Below are 21,513 nucleotides of genomic sequence, written 5' to 3'. Positions count from 1 at the left end.
AAACTAACATGGTTGACACTCTGTTTTAATTTTATGGGTCGGCTAGTCTGGGTCCAGAGGACCTTGTTTATGCAATCTATTAGGGGTGACAACCTTCTCAGGAGGTCATTCCCTAGTAAACAAGGGGTGCCCTCTGGAGTCACAACTATGACCGGGTGTTTCAACTTGTGTCGCCCAATTTTAAGGTCCAAGTCTGCAGTCCCCTCAACGGGAATTTCCTTCCCGTCAAAGTTCTGCAGTTGTCCAGGAAGAGAGGTGAGAGGAATACGGTAATTCTCCCCCCTTCCGGCATTCAGTTCATCAAAGGCCCTTCTGGACAGAAGGGTAGCTTGAGATCCCGTGTCCACCAGCGCTGAAATCGTACCCTGCCCCTGTACTTGTACCGGGGCATAATATCTTCCCTCCTTCTCCTCAAGGGGGCACAGATAATGCACATTTTTGGACAACTGGTGGGCTAACTTTCTGGTTTTGGACATTGCAAGAGAAGAAATTTGGGCAGAATTCTGTGGAAAGCCTTGGGAATCTGAAAGAAAAAGTTGGCAACTGGAGATCAGAGCTATTGTGGGTTCCCCTGGTTCCGGTTCTGGGCCGCCCCCCCCCATTTTGGAGGCAGTCATCAGGATGGGTTTGAACCAGGGGATTTTGGTATTGTGGGTTCTGGGATGAGTTGATGGGCGGTGGTAGCTCAGTCTCCATATCTCCCCAGTCTGAATTGGCATCCCTTGGGACCCATTTTTCCTTGGGAGGAGTTCCCCCATCTCTGAAGGAGAAGGTCCTTTCCCCAGGATCCTCTGAGGATCCCTCTCCCTCAAATTGGAAGACCTGTACCTCCTCCACAAAGTGGGTCTGTTTGGGTCCTTTGTTTCTCCTACCCCCCCTCTGCTCCTTGGGAGGTGGGGTTTCAGGGGCAGGAGATTTTGTTTCCGGTTCCTGGTTTTCCAGGGGCTGTTTACAAGTTGGGAAGGAAGCTTCCTCCAAGGCTTTACACCCCCCTTCCCCTTGTGCCTCCTCCCTGGGAACCGGTGTGTTATCGGGGTGCTGCCCCCGTCATTGTTCTGGAGCACCAGGTCCAGAGTTTGGGGCATTCTGCGGTGGCATGCTCATCTGAGGGTTCTGTTGAGCCCTCAGTATGTGACCCAGATCCCGTGCCATATTTTGAACCTGGCGCTCTAACTGGGAAACCCGCTCAGGCTGATACGGGGCTCTATTTTCTCCCCTGGGCTGATCCCGGGAAGGGTAGCTATCCCTTCTCTGGTAGTACCCCTGTTTGGGAAGATTTTGGTACCCCTCCACCCTTGGCCTCCCCTCTCCCGGATTAGGTTGTCTGGGCTCAGGGAATTGGGGAAAGAAGGATGGATGATTTTGGGGCTGGAAATTGGGTGGATACCTGGGGAAAAAGTTCTGCCCAGGATTTGGAGAATTTCTGCCCTCCTGGGGGAAGTTAGGAGGGAAGTTCCCTGGGTCAGGTGCTTGGCTGGATCCCCCCCCCTTGGGCTGGAGGAGTCCACACATAACCCAGGATTGGTCTGTTTCCCTTGTAACGGGGACTTACATAGTCAGGAGAGCGAGGGACCCCATTTGTGGGACTACCTCTTTCACTCCCTGTCTGTGACTGGCCCGAGGACCTTCTGGGCCTAGCATTATTAGGTGCAGGTAGGTTTTTAGGCCCCCCCATCTCCAAATCCAAAACGGGGGTGACCTTTAGCTCTGCCACCTTGGCAGCAGCAGGGGTGCTGTTGGTTTTGGGGTTTTTCGGCACGTTATTTTTATTTTCGATAGGCTTCTGTACCTCACAGATCCGGGTAGCCTGTTCAATGACCCAGTCTAATGATCTTTTCTCATGAAAATCTCTCACGAGCTGGGTCATTATATATTTGGGCAAGGCATGGAAAAATGTATTGACAAATTCTCTGCTGTCTGTGCGCACCCTTCTGGTGGTCTGCGCAAAGGCACGTTTCAGTTCTTGCACAAATTTTTGTGGGGCCTGATCCTCCCCACTTTGCAAATTGTAGGCTGCCTTGCGAGCCTCTTGGGGATTTCTGTGAACAGAAAAATGTTTTAATATGGACCACCTTAAATGATTTTGGTCCTCCAGCCCCGCAAAGAAACTGGAGTATTCTGGGGAGAATGTCCATTTGACGTACTGGATGCAGCTACTGCTGTCCTTCAAATGGAAAGTCTCCATCATTTGCTCGTAAAGCTCCAAGTGTTCTCAAACAGAATACTTGGCGTTCTTGTGATAAGGCGTGATGACACTCCTTATTGCCTTTATTTGCTTCAATGGGTCCTTAAGCAAGGCCCTTTTTGCCTTATTGGCCTTTTTGGTTCGGGTAACCCTGGTCCATTCATCCTCCGACTCAGAAGCGCTGCTCCCAGAGGTTCCTGTCTGATCTTCCAGGTTTTCCCGGATTCTGCGAGCCTGGGAATGGCTGGCAGAATGTGGGGACCTGGTCTCCTGCGTCCTGCGCCGTTCAGAGAAGTCTTCAGATTCCTCCTTGCTGCCAGGATTTGATGGGTACCCCCCCCACTGACCTAACTGGGCAGAGGTTTTCAGGATGCCCTTAATGAGCCTACTCTCCTGGGGTTCCCCACTAAATTGCACTGTGCTTGGGTGCCCATACCCGGATGCCCGCCCATCCATTCCTGGGAGGTACTGGCCTATGAGCCCCATGCTTCTGGCTGGATAATAATCTGCCATCCCTGTGGCCCGGTGCTCATGTGCGCCCGGGGACATGGGGGTGGCAGAGTCCATGGACTGAGAGAGATAAAGGCCTCTGGTTCTAGGGCTCCTGAGGTTATGCTCAGGAGTTTCCCTTTCCCAGCGAACCTGGTCTCTATTCGCCCCTGCTCCCTGTTGCAACGCAAGAGCCTGCGCCTTCAGTTCCTCAGTTAAGGCCTTACTAGACTCTATCAGTCTCTCCTGCATCGCTACCTGTTGTTGGAGCCTATCATTGTGCTGGCAGAGAGCCTCACTCTCTCTCTGCGTTTCCTGATTGGTCCTGGAGCACTGGGCCAGTCTTTGCTGCAGGAGGGTTACCTCCTGAGCTGTGTCCCTATTGGCCTGCTCCTTTCTTGCCAGAGCCTCCTCCATCCTCCTGGTGTGCTCTAGCAAGTCCTGGTGTTCTTTTTGGAGGTCACCCAGTGCCTGGTGGGCCAGGTGATTTTCTTCCATTTTTCTTCTTAAGTGGCAGACTTCCTGGCCTAAGGTGTCTCTTTCCTGACCAAGAGCTTGAATTTGTGACGCCAGGTCGTCCCTTTGCCTTTGGAAGGCACCAGCTTTCTGGCGCTCCTGATCAAACTCTGCCTGGGTATCCAGGTCTTTCAGGATCAGTTTATTGCTCTCCTCTTTCTCTCTGTCTAGTTGGATTTGCAGGGTGGCTACCTGCTCTGTGCATGCCCTGTTGAAATTGATCTGTTGCTCCAGCTTTTTCTGGCTCTGCAGTAGGGAGTCCAAGCTGTCTTGGCGTTCCTTCTGCAAAGCCAGAATTCTGGTATCCTGGTCTGTCTTTTCCTGTTGCAGTATATCCATGTCCTCTTTTATTTTAATGATATACTGCCTACTATCATTTTCTGACTCCTGGCTCCCCTGCAGCCTCTGCTCAGAAGAGACCAGGTCAGATTGGACCTTCTGTAGTGCCAGCAGTTGCCTACTCGCCAGATCTTGGCCTTCAGCACATTTGTCCTGCATGGCTCCCATATGTAAATATAAATATGCCGCTACCCTGGCAATCTTGTGGTGCTCATCCTTGGCCTTCGGGGCCATGTATAGTTCGCTCAGGGCCACATGTAGGGGACCCTGATCTCCCCATATATCTGACCCTGTTTCAGTGACCTGTTGCGCGATTGCCTGCAACCAGACCGTTTGGTCCTGATGAGTCCACTCACCTCTCACAAATAGCTTATGTAAGAAGTGTTCTCTGGCTATTTTCATATCTACCAAGGTCGTCATTCTAGAGATTGGTCTCTGTCCTGACGTACAGAAGTTTGTATTTTATTTTTGCAAAACAGACCTTTTCCTTAGAGCGTTCCTTTGAGGAGTGCTTTACAGCGTAACACAGTGTGGTGATCCGACCGGATATGTGTATCTGGTCAGCTGGCACGCTGTATTAATCTGCACAAGTGATAGATCTAACCCAAACGTCCGGCTCGAGCCCCCAATTTGTAAGAGGATTCAATTCAACACTACAGCTAAGTCAATGCCTAGTCTGGGATACTGAATGGAAACCCTTATTGATATATCTTTACGTCCAGTTCATGCGTTCTGGATGACTACCCCTATATAACTCCCCTCTCTTGGAATCCCCCTGACCCCACTGAGCCAAGAAGTAGTTCTGTTTTGCAAGTTTAAAAGGTTTATTTGATAATTTAAACAATAGATATATATATCACACTTTATAATAAATTAATAATTGAATATCACACTTAATCTGAGCAGTAATCAATAATGGATAGTCCGGCACTAGCACACTTCTTTATAATCAATGATGAGTGGTTAAAGGATGGATAAGATAGCAACAATTCTTTTATGGTTTCAAATGGATGCAAGGTGGAATGAAATTGCAGTACAGAAATACTCAATATGATTTCACCAAAACAATGTAATCACTTTTCTCTGGCAATGCACTCCCCCCTTTATGCAATGCAAGGAAATGGAAGGAAAGCACACAGTTCTCAGAAATGCAATCAAATGTAATTCAGTTCACCCCAGCAAGCTTAGACTACAGAAGTTTGAAACACAGGCCCAAAATGCTTTTATATGTGCTGGCAATGAAGTGAAAAATATGCTAAAATGCTTTTAATTCCGTCTAGAGGTTCAGGGTGAGTGGTATCTAGTTAATATTATTCCAGGCTCACTCTAGCAATGATTCAGGGATGGTTCTTAAGAGGCAAACAAATTTTTAGCAAGGAAAGCAAGGAAGCGCTGTTTTCACACGTGGCTGGATTTTTAACCAAATCGCAAATCGCGGTAAAATTCGCGAGTGCGAGAATCGTGATTACGGCAAAAGTATGAGGAATAGGTTCTAGGCTTGTTGAAAAGGTGAGATTCTAAGCTTTCAGAGGAAAGTTAAACCAAGTTCCTAGCCCAAACAGTTCCAGAGATACGAACGATTAAATAAAGGTAGTTTTTCGGATTTGAAATTTTATAAGTTCAAAGCGACAGATCACAGCTTGCAGATAGAAAATGACAGGTGACAGCTTTGCAAATGACAGGTGACAACTTCTAGGAGGCAGTTCTGGTTAGATTAAAATAGATTGAATTATATTATTTTAACTAAGAGATTGGTTCTGCACAGTTCTGCTAGGTACTCACAATATATTTAGAAATAGGCCTCACCATGGATCTGGTCAACAGGTTTTCTTCACTCGCCACGGACGGTTTCTGCGCACAGCGTCTGGGTCAGCTCTACTCTGCTGGTCTGGTCTGGGTCTCTGGTTCTGATCAGGTCTGTGGGTCCGGATACAGCGGTCTCCGGTTCAGCTGGTCTCTCTCTGGATACAACACTGCTCCCTGGCAAATGGCCAGAGTTCTTGCAAAGAATTCAAACAGCTCGCCTGGCTGTGAATAGTGGCAATGATTTGAGGCCTGCTAAAGAGGGATTTAGCTTGTAGTTGACCTCTTTGCTACAAATTCTGAAGTAAAGTCTTGGTCTCTGAAGGTGGATAGATTGAAGTCTCTATGTTGGCACTCTGGAGGTTGATGGAGGTAAAGTATGGATTTTCCCGGCAGAGCGTCCCGCAGCAGGTGGAATCTGTCCTGACTGTCTGCTTTTATGTGTTTTGAAAGTGGGTGGAGAGGCTAGCTTTCTAGGCCCTACCCCTCTCCACTTGTCATTGGCCACTTCCTCCTCTTCCCCTTGATTGGGGGAATGAAATGAAGTGTCATCATGATGAGGTCTGTTTATGATACAGAGAACCCACCCTGTCAACTTTACACACAATCTATATCTGATCCTAATACATACTTCTCCGATAGACAGTTGTTTGGCATTGCATACACACATCATGCATTTACTGATGGTAGCCCCTGTTCCAATTCTGTCGTTTCTAGGAGCTTGGGTTCAAATATGGCAACATATTTCACTTTTTGGTCGGGTTACCAATATTGGATTTGTCCCCGCATTTACACAAATGTTCGCAAAGCAGGTGGGCATTAGGTGGTGGAGTGTCAGATTTTTAACATACATACATTTAGAGTAATATCCTCTTTTCCGCTAAAAACCCCCCTGAACATACCACCGGGTGCTAACACGTCTTCAAATGTGCACAGAAAAATCACAAGAATAATGATATCACTTATAAAATTTTCACAAGTCCGCTCTATGAATGATCCATCTTTTTAGATTTATGTTCTGGCCCCAAAGGGGTGTGGTTTCCCACCAGCACAAGGTTGAATTTCTGGTTTTTCCAGTTCTGCCAAGCCAGCTTGCTCTCACAGGCAGTGCTCCTCCCCTTTCCTTCCAGGAGGAAGCCACTTTTACGACCCCTCCAATAAAACATTTGCCTGAGTCAGGACAGGGCTTTGTTCAATTTCCTGCAGAGCCCAGGTAATTCAATCAGAGAAGTGTCATATCCCTTTTGGTGGGAACAGCAAAAGGCAGCTAGGCCTGGGAACACAGCTGTTGTGCAAGTCTCAACTCCTGTCGGGGGTAGCTGGTGGGCAGAATTCAGTTTCATTAAGCCAGGTTTCAGATAAAATGTCACTTTTTGTTCCCCAGTTTAAGTCAAGACAATTTTTACATATGCAGCTAGAATGCTGATTCTAAATTTAAAACTTTGACATTTCAACAGTGACAAACTATGTGACACTCAAAAGTAGGTCACTCAGTTAATTTAAACATTTTCGATTTTTGGTAGTTTTAAATCCAGTTTCAGTTAGGCTGCTGCAGACCTGCAGAGCTCAGCCAGTCTTGTTATGAACATTCAAGTCACTTCAGAATATAACTTTACATTGTATCCACCTCTCAGTAAGTCTTTCTTTGGCCTGCTTTGGGTTCATTTATTCAGTTTTACACAAAAGTCTGGTGGTTTTAAAACGCCGGCTTTCTGATAGTGGTGAGTACTGGTAATGCAACCATTTTTGGGATTTAAAAAAATGAATTCCCCACAGTTCTAGGTTGCTTTTGGCAATCAGCATTGCCATTCCCAATGGTTTCAGGCTACTGTGTGGGTAGTCCAATGGTGGTTTTAGGCAGTGCCCTTCTGTGCCCATAACATCGGCAAAAATGGGTGGCAGCCTATTCTTCATGCATTTCCCTGGGCATTTTCTGGGAAGCTCTGCCAATGCCAGTACTGCACAGTTTTTGTGGTAGGGCTCGGATGCATGGGTAAAAACATCCCACAACTGACTGAGTAAAGGTGTTTGAATATGTCAAGAGATCATTACTTTGTAATTCTTCAAAATGGGTTCATTAATGTTGTTGAAGACGGAGGCAACAGCAATATCTAAACCTCCTCTAGGAATTGGGCTGTGCTGCACTGAATAGCTTCTGGGAAAGTGCTATAATCAAAAAATCCCAAGGATAGGGTTGAGATGTGCTTTCTTCTTAATCTATCTTCCCTGCTTGCATGTTGTGATGTCATGAATGTTCAGAGTTCCAAATGATGTGTATGTGTGACCTGTTGAGTGTTTCTGGAGTGACAATTGGAGGGAGGCTGGTGGATGTTCCACACATATGTATGTCTTGTGCTACTGCTGGGGCCTGTAATATCCTAGATCTGTAAACCAAGAATAAAGAAGCGTTGCCATTGTACTGGCGACTCCTGGTCATCTTTTGAAAAGTACCATAAAATGTAGCTATGCATAAACTGTAAGCTAACAAAAATTGTAACGAAGAACTAGAATTCTCACCTGAAACACAACCACAGAGTCAAAAGTAATCTTTAAATTGTAGTAGGTGCAATATTGGAACTTGTTTTCTATCCAAATATTGGTATTTCATTTGAGAGGGAAAGATTAAGTGGGGATATACGAAATGCTGTACCTTAATATCCAAGTACGAAAACCCTCGTATAAAACGACGTCTTCACAGTCCAATTCACAAAGCGAAATTTTAAAGCCTCCCCTCTTGCAATGGAAGCTAATTTGCTCTTTGGCAGGGCATTCATACACCCACGTGTGATGCACAATTCAGCAGCCTAGAATTGCCTTTGCTGTAGAAACAGACATGCACATGGTTGCTCTGATAATATTCGGAAAAGTATCCCTCTACATGTATGCTGAAGGGCATGTCGAAACTGTGGTAAAGTGAGATGAAGACAACATATGCTAAACAAGGAAGCAAGAAATAACTCTGGCAGCAAACAACAGTCTTTTTTATGTGTTTATTTTTTTAGGACTGCCATTCCATCCAGGGGCCCAAATATGTTATGATCCATCGAGAGCTTGCAATTATCGGAGTCAACCAACAAGATGCAGGTTACTATACTTGTCAATTTACCCACGAACACAATGGGACATTGTACAATGTAACACAGACCAAAATGATGACTGTTAAAGGTAAGTATTACAGTGCAAGTATGAGTTTTGTTTATGGCCTGGGGGCTACAATGTGCTCCTTACTGAATGTGTTTCTGGAGTTGTTCACAAATAGTGTTTTGCAGTTTGATACAGTTGTTCCATCTTTGTTTCCAAACAATTTGCATGTCCCACAAATGCATTCGAGAGCAGGAACATTGGAAAATGTATTCTATACTGCTTGTTCTTTTGTAGCTACTCAGTAATTAGGTGCATAGATGATTATAAACAATAATATGAATTCTAAGGAAAGGCTCAAAAACAAGTTGATTATCTTCATTTTAATTTGAGAACTATAATCAAAACGTAGATGGAGAAAAATCTGACATTAATCATAAAAAATCCAGCAGTTGTATTTATTAACACATTAACATATTTAATTACATTCTTAGAATGTTATGTTATTAGTATCAAAATAAATATGTTGCAATGCTAGCACAACTATTCTTTTCTCATGAGCCCCACCCCTACACCTTACCTCTCCAAATTCAATCAGCATTTTAAATTATATTCTCAAATCTCGTTTTCCTGTGAGATGATGTACTAAATCATTGGGAACATCATATTCTACCATCTGTAACTAACAATTAAGCGATATTAAACTTCGAACATTACATGTACAGAATGTTCCAAAACAATCTTTGAAATATTATTGTAAGTATTGTCATCCAGGTTTCTCACATGGAGCAGTGAAAGCCATTATCAAATTCCAATCTTCATGCAATATGTGTTTCCTATTTTGAATACACACTACATCACTAGCCACATTGTTTTCTGTCTCTATTTTCAGCTTAGGATTTTAGATAGCACCAAAACCGTAAACATAACTTATAGTGAAGATCAGAGAGAGATGCCAAGCAAGGGATTCACAGCCTGCATGTGTGTTTGGCTTTGTCTATACCCCGTCCATGTCCATGCTGAAGCCTAGATGCATATCCCTTTTACTTCATTGTCAATCCCTGACACACAGACAGAAACACAAATACACACACACGCTGACCACACACTGCACACATTCGGCCCATGCACACACTGTGCACCCAAAATATTCCCACACACACTGCCCTCTGACCCACACGCACACACTCCTCTCTCTCTCCCTCTCTCTCTCTCTCTCTCTCTCTCTCTTTCTCTCTCTCTCTCTCTCTCTCTCTCTCTCTCTCTCTCTCACACACACACACACACACACACACATGCACGGGCCCCACACACTGTGACCCCACGCACTTCATCCATACCTCACCCCTGAACTCTGCGCATATACTTCACACATATCCACACACTGCACACACCCACAAACAGTGCACACATACTCATATAATGTAAACAGTGCAAATATGTTGACACACTTAACAAACACCCACACACTGCAACCATACCCATACACTACACACACATTCCCACACTCTACAAACTGCCACAAGTCCAATCTGGAGAAATGTCACTCAGACGCATGATGGGTTCACACAACATGTCTCTGTGCTTAGAAAACAAACCCCTGACCTCGAATAACAAGTCTCTGGATTCAAATAATGAGCCTCACAATCTGGAGCCCCTCCTGGGAAAAAGTGGGAAATTCTCAGTCATGCACAGTCCGGAGATTTAAGTACACCACACTTCCTTCTCGTGTTGTGGTTTCATTTGGTTCTAATCTTCTGATTCTTATCCTGAATTACTTCTGGGTCCCTGTACTTCTTTTGCACCCGCACATAAAACCGTTGCCAAGACAGCACTAGTATAGTGTACAACTGAGCAGGAGCCAAAATCCTTTATCAGTGTGAAGGCACCCTTGACACCTCTACAGGTTGGGTCTGCCTATGTAATGTAGGTGGCCATGTATTGCGCCCTTCTGCCATTTTTGGTGGCCTCACTGCATATGGCTCTGTAAGAAAAAAGGATGGACAGTGGGAGATGTAGATGCACATGCTGTGGTGTTGATAGGTGCAGGTTAGACATTCCCAGCTCCTTGTGTGCCAATCTGACTATTGGGTTTTGGATGAAAGACTTTGGAGTATATTATCCTAAGGGACGAGCCCAAGATCTGATAGATGAACTCACTTTATGTATCGTTAGTAGCTGATGTGAGAGAGTGTGATAGGGATAAAGAGAAGAGCTTAGTTATGGGTCAATTCGTGTTCTAATGCTAACAGCTGGGTCCTATTTAGGGGACTCATAGAGGGTAGTTGTTTGGTTGGGGAAAGAGTGAAGTAGGCCTTACAAGGCACAGTAACCTACAAACCTGCACTCTTACTTTTAGGGCAGAGTTAGATTTATGGCAGAGTGTGTTCTGCAGTCATATTTTAAGAAAACCCCTATGATGGCTTTTGGGTTTTTTAAGTTATGTCAGTGGTCAGAGGGAATTCTTCTCAAGTACTCCTACCACTATATCATTTGTTCACCCCTTCAGGGGCTGGGTGGTCTATAAGGCTTCCAGACCCAGGGGGCACTTATAAAACACCCCTTTTGTGCCCTATGGTGATTATACCACCTTCCATTGGTCATAATGATAGGCTGGAAGTAGAAAATGTATCTTTGACTTTGCCAGTAGTGCCAGCTGATTTACCACATTAATAACTTCCTGAAATAAGTATGAACACACAGTGTAAAGTTCACTGGGACACTACTCGTGCCAGGGCATGTCTCTCCCTTCGTTGACAACCATTAGTTAGGGCATCCCCATCAGAGGGGGACAAATAACTGACAAACAACTGATAACCAACCACAGTACCATATCTGAGTCTTTTGCTTCTTTTGGAAACAGAATACTCCATCTCATTGTCCACAAACTCGCCTGGTGGCTGTCGGTCAAATCTCCCTGGTTAACTTGATTTGACTTTCCCTTCATGTGGCAGGCATGGACTAACATGGCTTCGCTATCTCTACTGCATCTCTCACCTCTGTCCAGGGAGGTGAGTGGGATCAGGGTCTGGAATATAATGTTGTCCTTCAGGGGATGGTTCATCAATGACATTTGTGATGTCATCTTTGATGTCCTGGGTGTTAGTCTCAGCAATGCACATTGGTGGCACGAGTTATGGTTGCTTAGCTTACCATAATTAGTGAATGTCAAGTGTTTTTCGGTTATACTGTGAAGTATAACGTCCCTTTAACAAAGTTGTTTTACTGAATATACATATATATATATGGCAGTGAACAAAAACAAAGGGACTAAACATGTGATGTTGTCAGTGATGTCATCAATGACATTTGTGATGCCATCTTTCATGTCCTGGGTGTTAGTGTTAGCAGTGCACAGTGGTGATGGCAGGTATGGTTGCTTAGCCTACCATAACTGGCGAATCTCAGGGGTTTTTCGGTTTTACTTTGAACAATAATGGCACGTTTGAAAAGTTTTTTTAGTGAAGTGCACAGGTTTTTGGTAGTGCAACTTAACCATAACGTCCCCTTAACAAAGTATTTTTTTAGTGAATATGTATATATATATTCAGTGAAAAAACTTTGTTAAAGGGACGTTATGGTTAAGTTGCGCTACTAAAAAACTTATGAAATTCAGTGAAAAAACATTGTCAAAGGGACAGTATGGTTCCAAGTAAAACCGAAAAACCCTTGAAATTCGCCAGTTATGGTAAGCTAAGCAACCATAACTCGTGCCACCACCGTGCACTGCTAAGACTAACACCCAGGACATCAAAGATGACAGCACAAATGTCATTGATGACATCACTGATGACATCACATATGTATGTACTTTTCATGAAATATGTGTACAAGGGATTCTTATTATAATGTTGCAAAACAAGTGTCAAGGATCATTGCAATAAATATCATACCCTAATTAGTGCATTGAACGGTGCATTGATATAAATAGCATTCTATTATGGTGTTCTATCTAGCATACTAAGCTGCTCATACAGAAACATTATATTGTGTGCAGCGTAGAAGATAAAGGTATAATATTCGTAATGTTAATATGTTGAATAATGAAATGATAATGGTTTTCTTAATAGATTTTTGTGTACTGTGAAATATGTAATAAGTAGCTAATAAAACACATGTATTACATAATTGCATTACTATAGACAAAACACAAAGACACAGGAAAACATACCAATATGGGTATATACAGGGAAAGTGAAGTTAGTAAAAAAGCACAAGTAGTAGCAGAAACAATACATAACTTAACTGATTATTTTCATGCAAATAAATGATTGCTCTGTTTTAAAACTGCTATTTACCCTATGTATATGTATCACTTGATGTGATTGGACCCTAAGGAAAGTAGTGTGAGTACAATGTATACAAATATGACCATATACAGGGAAAGTACAGCCATAAAAAAAACAGAACTATCAGAAAGTGCTCATTAGTCTATTGATTATCTTTATGCACAAAAAGGATTGCTGTCTTTCAAGCTTGTGTCTTCCTGTATGTATATGTTTCATATGATGTGACTGGACTCTAAGGGAATTACTGTAAGAACCTACTTGAAGGATACGTCTACAAATAAAATAAAATGTTTAGTTTCTGACTGTTAATGAAGAAAACCATGTGGCCTAGATATGTCAGCAAAAGAAAAAAGAGTGAGCCAGACATGTGATGTCATCAGTGATGTCATCAATGACATTTGTGATGTCACCTTTGATGTCCTGGGTGTTAGTCTCAGCAGTGCACGGTGGTGGCACGAGTTATGGTTGCTTAGCTTACCATAACTGGCGAATTTCAAGGGTTTTTCGGTTTTACTTGGAACCATACTGTCCCTTTGACAACGTTTTTTCACTGAATTTCATAGGTTTTTAGTAGCGCAACTTAACCATAACGTCCCTTTAACACATTTTTTTATTTTATAGGTTTTTATTAGTGCAACGTCACCATAACATCCTTTTCAATAGATGAAGACCACTAGCATCTTAGGTCCTCAAAGTGGGAACCCCAGGTGGTAAAAAAAAAAAGATTTTCCTTCCTACACCGGGATGCTGGAAGGAAAATCTTTTACCAAGATGGCCACCATGGAAAGGGAAGGCGGGGTGTATAAAGAGAACACAACAGGGCATGAGCGGGGGTGGAGGGGGAACAGGGAAGACACATCAGCATGAGTGGGGGATGAGAGGGAACAGGGCACAAACGGGAATGAGCAGGGGGTGGGGGGAGGAAACACGGGGCATGAGCAGCGGGTGGGGTGGAACAGGGGAGACACGGGGCATGAGCGGGGGGTGGGGAGGAACACGAGGGAGACACGGGGCATGAGCGGGGGGTGGGGAGGAACACGAGGGAAACACGGGGCATGAGCGGGGGTGGGGGGAACAGGACATACACGGGGCATGAGCGGGGGTGGGGGGGAAAGAAGAGAGACAAGGGGCATGAGCGGGGGGTGGGTGGAACACGGGGCTTGAGCTGGGGCGTGGGGGGAAAGGAGAGAGACAGGGGGCATGAGCGGGGGTGGGGGAAACACGAGGGAGACACAGGGCTTGAGCGGGGATGTGGGGGGTAACACAAGGGAAACACGGGGCATGAGCGGGGGGTGGGGGAACACGAGGGAGACACGGGGCATGAGCGGGGGGTGGGGGCAACTGGAGACATACAGGGCATGAGCAGGGGGTGGGGGTAACACGAGGGAGACACGGGGCATGAGCGGGGTGTGGGGGGAACATGAGGGAGACACGGGGCATGAGCAGGGGTGGGGGGTAACACGAGGAAGAATGGGGCATGAGCGGGGGGTGGGGGAGTAACATGGGGCATGAGCGGGGGGGTACGGGGAACACGAGGGAAACACGGGCATCAGCAGGGGGTGGGGGTACAGGAGGGAAACGCAGGGCATGAGCGGGGGTGGGGGTGGGGGTACAGGAGGGAGACACGGGACATGACCGGAGGGTGGGGAGGCAACAGGAGACACAGGGCATGAGCGGGGGTGGGGGGTACACGGGGTAAACACGGGACATGAGAGGGGGGTGGGGGTGAAGAGGGGAGACACGGGGCATGAGCGAGGGTGGGGGGAACAGGGGAGACATGGGGCATAATCGGGGGCGGGGGGAAACGGTGGAGACACAGGGCATGAGCGGGGGTGGGGGGGAAGGAGGGAGACATGGGGCATGAGCAGGGGTGGGGGAACAGGGGAGACATGGGGCATGAGCGAGGGGTGGGGGGTAGCACAAGGGAGACACGAGGCATGAGCGGGGGGTGGGGGGGTAACACAAGGGAGACACGGGGCATGAGCGGCGGGTGGGGGGAACACAAGGGAGACATGGGGCATGAGCAGGGGGTGGGGGTAGCACAAGGGAGCCACGGGGCATGAGCAGGGGGTGAGAGGGATAACAGAAGGGAGACACGGGGCATGAGCTGGGGGTGGGAGTAACACAAGGGAGACACGGGCATGAGCGGGGGGTGGGGGGAACAGGGCACATGGGGCATGAGCGGAGGGTGGGGGAAACAGGGAAGACACATGGGGCTTGAGCAGGAGGTGGGGGGAAAGGAGGGAGACAAGGGCATGAGCGGGGGTTGGGGGAAGGGGAGAGACACACGGGGCATGAGCAGGCATGGGGGAAGTGGAGAGAGACACGGGGCATGAGCGGGGGTGGAGGGAAGGGGAGAGACACACAAGGCATGAGTGGGAGTGGGGGAAGGGGAGAGAGACACGGGGCATGAGCGGGGGGTGGGGGGAAAGGGAGAGACACACAGGGCATGAGCGGGGGGTGGGGGGAAGGGGAGAGACACACGGGGCATGAGCGGGGGGGAAAGGAGGGAGACAAGGGGCATGAGCAGGGGTTGGGGGAAGGGGAGAGACACACGGGGCATGAGCAGGCATGGGGGGTACGGGGGGAGACACATGATGAGCGGGGGGTGGGGAGAAAGGAGGGAGACACAGGGCATGAGCGGGGGTGGGGGGAAGGGGAGAGAAACAAGGGGGAAAGGGCAGGGGGTGGGGGAAGGGGAGAGATACACGGGGCATGAGCGGGCGGTGGGGGGAAGGGGAGAGACACACGGGGCATGAGTGGGCGGGTGGGGGGAAGGGGAGAGAGACACGGGGCATGAGAAGGGGGTGGGGGGAAAGGGAGAGACACACGGGGCATGAGCGGGGGGTGGGGGGAAGGGGAGAGACACACGGGGCATGAGCGGGGGGTGGGGGAAGGGGAGAGAGACACAGGGCATGAGTGGAGGTGAGGGGGGAGAGACACATGATGAATGATGAGCGGGGGTGGGGGGAGGGGAGAGACACACGGGGCATGTGCGGGGATGGGGGGAAAGGAGGGAGACACGGGGCTTGAGCGGGGGGTGGGGGGAAGGGGAGAGAAACACAGGGGGCGGGGGGAAGGGGAGAGAGACACGGGGCATGAGCAGGGGGTGGGTGGAACAGTAGGGAGACACAGGGCATGAGCGGGGGGAAGGGGAGAGAGACACAGGGCATGAGCGCGGGGTGGTGGAAGGGGAGAGACACGCGGGGCATGAGCGGGGGGGTGGGGGAAGGGGAGAGACACACGGGGCATGAGCAGGGGTGGGGGAAGAGTAAAGAGACACAGGGCATGAGCGGGGGGTGGGGGAAAGGGGAGAGACACACGAGGCATGAGCGGGGGGTGAGGGGGAAGGGGTGAGACACATGGGGCATGAGCAGGGGTGGGGAAGGGGAGAGAGACACGGGGCACGAGCGGGGGGTGGGGGGAAGGGGAGAGAGAAACGGGGCATGAGCGGTGGCTGGGGGGAAGGGGAGAGAAACACAGGGCATGAGCGGGGGGTGGGGGGAACAGTAGGGAGACACGGGGCATGAGCGGGGGGTGGGGGGAAGGGGAGGGAAACACGGGGCATGAGCGGGGGGTGGGGGGAAGGAGAGAGACACACGGGGCATGAGCGGGCGGGTGGGGGGAAGGGGAGAGAGACACGCGGCATGAGCAGGGGGTGGGGGGAAAGGGAGAGACACACGGGGCATGAGCGGGGGTGGGGGAAGGGGAGAGACACACGGGGCATGAGTGGAGGGTGGGGGGAAGGGGAGAGAGACACAGGGCATGAGTGGAGGTGAGGGGGAGAGACACATGATGAGCGGGGGGGAGGGGAGAGACACACGGGGCATGTGCGGGGGGTGGGGGGAAGGGGAGAGACACAAGGGGCATGAGCGGGGGTGGGGGGAAAGGAGGGAGACACGGGCTTGAGCGGGGGGTGGGGGGAAGGGGAGAGAGACACGGGGCATGAGCGGGGGGTGGGGGGAAAAGTAGGGAGACACAGGGCATGAGTGGGGGGAAGGGGAGAGAGACACAGGGCATGAGCGGGGGTGGGGGAAGGGGAGAGACACATGGGGCATGAGCGGGGGTGGGGGAAGGGGAGAGACACACGGGGCATGAGCGGGGGTGGGGGAACAGTAAAGAGACACGGGGCATGAGCGGGGGGTGGGGGAAAGGGGAGAGACACACGAGGCATGAGCGGGGGGTGAGGGGGAAGGGGTGAGACACATGGGGCATGAGCGGGGGTGGGGTGAAGGGGAGAGAGACACGGGGCACGAGCAGGGGGTGGGGGGAAGGGGAGAGAGACACGGGGCAGGAGCGGGGGGTGGGGGGAAGGGGAGAGAAACACAGGGCATGAGCGGAGGGTAGGGGGAAACAGTAGGGAGATACGGGGCATGAGCGGGGGGTGGGGGAAGGGGAGGGAGACACGGGGCATGAGCAGGGGTGGGGGAAGGGGAGAGAGACACAGGCATGAGCGGGGGGTGGGGGTGGGGGGGAAGGTGAGAGACACACGGGGCCTGAGCATGGGGTGGGGGAAAGGGGAGAGACACACAGGGCAAGAGCGGGTGTGGGGGGAAAGGAGGGAGACACGGGGCATGAGCGGGGGTTGGGGGGGAAAGGGGAGAGACACAGGGCATGAGCGGGGGGTGGGGGGGAAGGGGAAAGACACAGGGCATGGGTGGGGGGTAACACGAGGGAGACACGGGGCATGAGAAGGGGGGTGGGGGGTAACACAGGGGAGTGACGGGGCATGAGCGGGGGATGAGGGGGTAACACTAGGGAGACACGGGGCATGAGCAGGGCGTGGGGGGTAACAGGAGAGACAGGTCATGAGCGGGGGTGGGGGGAACAGGGGAGACACGGGGCATGAGCGGCGGGTGGGGGGGAAGTGGAGAGAGACACGGGGCATGAGCAGGGTGTGTGGGGAACAGTAGGGAGACACGGGGCATGAGCGGGGGTGGGGGGGAAGGGGAGAGACATACAGGGCTTCAGCGGGGGATGGGGGTTAGGGGACAGAGACACAGGGCATGAGCGGGGTGGGGGGAAGGGGAGAGACACACGGGGCATGAGCGGGGGTTGGGGGAAGGGAAGAGAGACACGGGGCATGAACGGGGGGTGGGGGGGAAGGGGAGAGACACACGGGACATGAGCAGGAGGTGGGGGGAAGGGGAGAGACACATGGGGCATGAGCGGGGGTGGGGGGAACAGTAGGGAGACACGGGGGCATGAGCAGGGGGGAATGGGAGAGAGACACACACGGGGCATGAGCGGGGGTGGGGGAAGGGGAGAGACACACGGGGCATGAGCGGGGTGGGGGAACAGTAAAGAGAAACGGGGCATGAGCGGGGGGTGGGGGAAAGGGGAGAGACACACGAGGCATGAGCGGGGGGTGAGGGGGAAGGGGTGAGACACATGGGGCATGAGCGGGGGTGGGGTGAAGGGGAGAGAGACACGGGGCATGAGCGGGGGTGGGGGGAAGGGGAGAGAAACACAGGGCATGAGCGGAGGGTAGGGGGAAACAGTAGGGAGACACGGGGCATGAGCGGGGGGTGGGGGGAAGGGGAGGGAGACACGGGGCATGAGCAGGGGTGGGGGAAGGGGAGAGAGACACGGGCATGAGCGGGGGGTGGGGGTGGGGGTGAAGGGGAGAGACACACGGGGCCTGAGCATGGGGTGGGGGAAAGGGGAGAGACACACAGGGCAAGAGCGTGTGTGGGGGGAAAGGAGGGAGACACGGGGCATGAGCGGGGGGTGGGGGAGAAAGGGGAGAGACACAGGGCATGAGCGGGGGGTGGGGGGGAAGGGGAAAGACACAGGGCATGGGTGGGGGGGTAACACGAGGGAGACACGGGGCATGAGCAGAGGGGTGGGGGGTAACACAGGGGAGACACGGGGCATGAGCGGGGGATGAGGGGGTAACACTAGGGAGACACGGGGCATGAGCAGGGCGTGGGGGGTAACAGGAGAGACAGGTAATGAGCGGGGGTGGGGGGAACACGGGAGACACGGGGCATGAGCGGCGGGTGGGGGGGAAGTGGAGAGAGACACGGGGCATGAGCAGGGTGTGTGGGGAACAGTAGGGAGACACGGGGCATGAGCGGGGGTGGGGGGGAAGGGGAGAGACATACAGGGCTTCAGCGGGGGGTGGGGGGTTAGGGGACAGAGACACAGGGCATGAGCGGGGTGGGGGGAAGGGGAGAGACACACGGGGCATGAACGGGGGGTGGGGGGGAAGGGGAGAGACACACGGGAGATGAGCAGGGGGTGGTGGGATGGGGAGAGACACATGGGGCATGAGCGGGGGTGGGGGGAACAGTAGGGAGACACGGGGGCATGAGCAGGGGGGAAGGGGAGAGAGACACACATGGGGCATGAGCAGGGGGTGGGGGGAAGGGGAGAGACACACATGGCATGAGCAGGGGGTGGGGGGAAGGGGAGAGAGACACGGGGCACGAGCAGGGGGTGGGGGGAAGGGGAGAGACACACGGGGCATGAGCAGGGGGTGGGGGTACAGGAGGGAAACACGGGGCATAAGTGGGGGTTGGGGGTGGGGGTACAGGAGGGAGACACGGGACATGACGTGAGGGTGGGGAGGCAACAGGAGACACAGGGCATGAGCTGGGGTGGGGGGGTACACGGGGTATACACGGGACATGAGCGGGGGGGTGGGGGGGAACAGGGGAGACACGGGGCATGAGCGAGGGTGGGGGGACCAGGAGAGAGTCATGGGGCATGAGCGGGGGTGGGGGTAACACAAGGGAGACACGGGGCATGAGCGGGCGTGGGGGGGAAAGGAGGGAGACATGGGGCATGAGCAGGGGTGGGGGGAACAGGGGAGACATGGGGCATGAGCGAGGGGGGGGTAACACAAGGGAGACATGAGGCATGAGCGGGGGGTAAAACAAGGGAGACACGGGCATGAGCGGGGGGTGGGGGGTAACACAAGGGATACACGGGGAATGAGCGGCGGGTGGGGGGGAAACACAAGGGAGACATGGAGCATGAGCAGGGGGTGGGGGGTAACACAAGGGAGCCACGGGCATGAGCAGGGGGTGAGAGGGGTAACACAAGGGAGACACGGGGCATGAGCTGGGGGTGGGAGTAACACAAGGGAGACACGGGGCATGAGCGGGGGGTGGGGGGAACAGGGCACATGGGGCATGAGCGGAGGATGGGGGAACAGGGAAGACACATGGGGCTTGAGCAGGGGGTGGGGGGAAAGGAGGGAGGCAAGGGCATGAGCGGGGGTTGGGGGAAGGGGAGAGACACACGGGGCATGAGCAGGCATGGGGAAGGGGAGAGAGACACGGGGCATGAGTGGGGGTGGAGGGAAGGGGAGAGACACACAGGGCATGAGAGGGGTGGGGGGAAGGGGAGAGAGACACGGGGCATGAGCGGGGGGTGGGGGGAAAGGGAGAGACACACAGGGCATGAGCGGGGGGTGGGGGGAAGGGGAGAGACACACGGGGCATGAGCGGGGGGTGGGGGAAAGGAGGGAGACAAGGGGCATGAGCAGGGGTTGGGAGAAGGGGAGAGACACACGGGGCATGAGCAGGCATGGGGGAAGGGGAGAGACACATGGGGCATGAGCGGGGGGTGGAGGGAAGGGGAGAGACACAAGGGCATGAGCAGGCATGGGGGAAGAGGAGAGAGACACGGGGCATGAGCGGGGGTGGAGGGAAGGGGAGAGACACACAGGGCATGAAAGGGGGTGGGGGAAGGGGAGAGAGACACGGGGCATGAGCGGGGGTGGGGGGAAAGGGAGAGACACACAGGTCATGAGCGGGTGGTGGGGGGAAGGGGAGAGACACATGGGGCATGAGCGGGGGGTAGGGGAAAGGAGGGAGACAAGGGGCATGAGCAGGGGTTGGGGGAAGGTGAGAGACACACGGGGCATGAGCAGGCATGGGGGGACGGTGAGAGACACTTGGGGCATGAGCAGGGGGTGTAGGGAAGGGGAGATGCACACGGGGCGTGAGCGGGGGTGGGGGGAAGGGGAGAGAGACACGGGGCATGAGCGGGGGGTGGGGGGAAGGGGAGAGAGACACGGGGCATGAGCGGGGGGTGGGGGGAAGGGGAGAGAGACATGGGGCATGAGCGGGGGTGGGGGGAACAGTAGGGAGACACGGGGGCATGAGCAGGGGGGAAGGGGAGAGAGACACACACGGGGCATGAGCGGGGGTGGGGGAAGGGGAGAGACACACGGGGCATGAGCGGGGTGGGGGAACAGTAAAGAGAAACGGGGCATGAGCGGGGGGTGGGGGAAAGGGGAGAGACACACGAGGCATGAGCGGGGGGTGAGGGGGAAGGGGTGAGACACATGGGGCATGAGCGGGGGTGGGGTGAAGGGGAGAGAGACACGGGGCATGAGCGGGGGTGGGATGAAGGGGAGAGAAACACAGGGCATGAGCGGAGGGTAGGGGGAAACAGTAGGGAGACACGGGGCATGAGCGGGGGGTGGGGGGAAAGGGAGGGAGACACGGGGCATGAGCAGGGGTGGGGGAAGGGGAGAGAGACACGGGCATGAGCGGGGGGTGGGGGTGGGGGGGAAGGGGAGAGACACACGGGGCCTGAGCATGGGGTGGGGGAAAGGGGAGAGACACACAGGGCAAGAGCGTGTGTGGGGGGAAAGGAGGGAGACACGGGGCATGAGCGGGGGGTGGGGGAGAAAGGGGAGAGACACAGGGCATGAGCGGGGGGTGGGGGGGAAGGGGAAAGACACAGGGCATGGGTGGGGGGGTAACACGAGGGAGACACGGGACATGAGCAGGGGGGTGGGGGTAACACAGGGGAGACACGGGGCATGAGCGGGGGATGAGGGGGTAACACTAG

At 52.5% G+C, this 21,513-nt stretch overlaps 1 protein-coding gene across 5 annotated transcripts in view; it reads left to right on the top strand.

Annotated features, from left to right (window-relative positions):
- Positions 1-21,513, top strand: part of LOC138526331 (interleukin-1 receptor-like 1) — a 524,029-nt gene that overhangs the window by 158,693 nt on the left and 343,823 nt on the right. For all 5 annotated transcript variants that reach the window (XM_069636939.1, XM_069636936.1, XM_069636938.1 and 2 more), the window contains one exon: positions 8,335-8,497. In XM_069636939.1, coding sequence (XP_069493040.1) covers positions 8,335-8,497 — 163 coding nt within the window. The remainder of the gene's footprint in view (positions 1-8,334; positions 8,498-21,513) is intronic.

This window comes from Ambystoma mexicanum, chromosome 7p (assembly GCF_040938575.1).
Source record: "Ambystoma mexicanum isolate Mex_15411 chromosome 7p, UKY_AmexF1_1, whole genome shotgun sequence".
Lineage (NCBI taxonomy): Eukaryota > Metazoa > Chordata > Amphibia > Caudata > Ambystomatidae > Ambystoma > Ambystoma mexicanum.
Note: the sequence above shows the minus strand (reverse complement) of the source record. Positions and strands in the feature narration are given on the sequence as shown.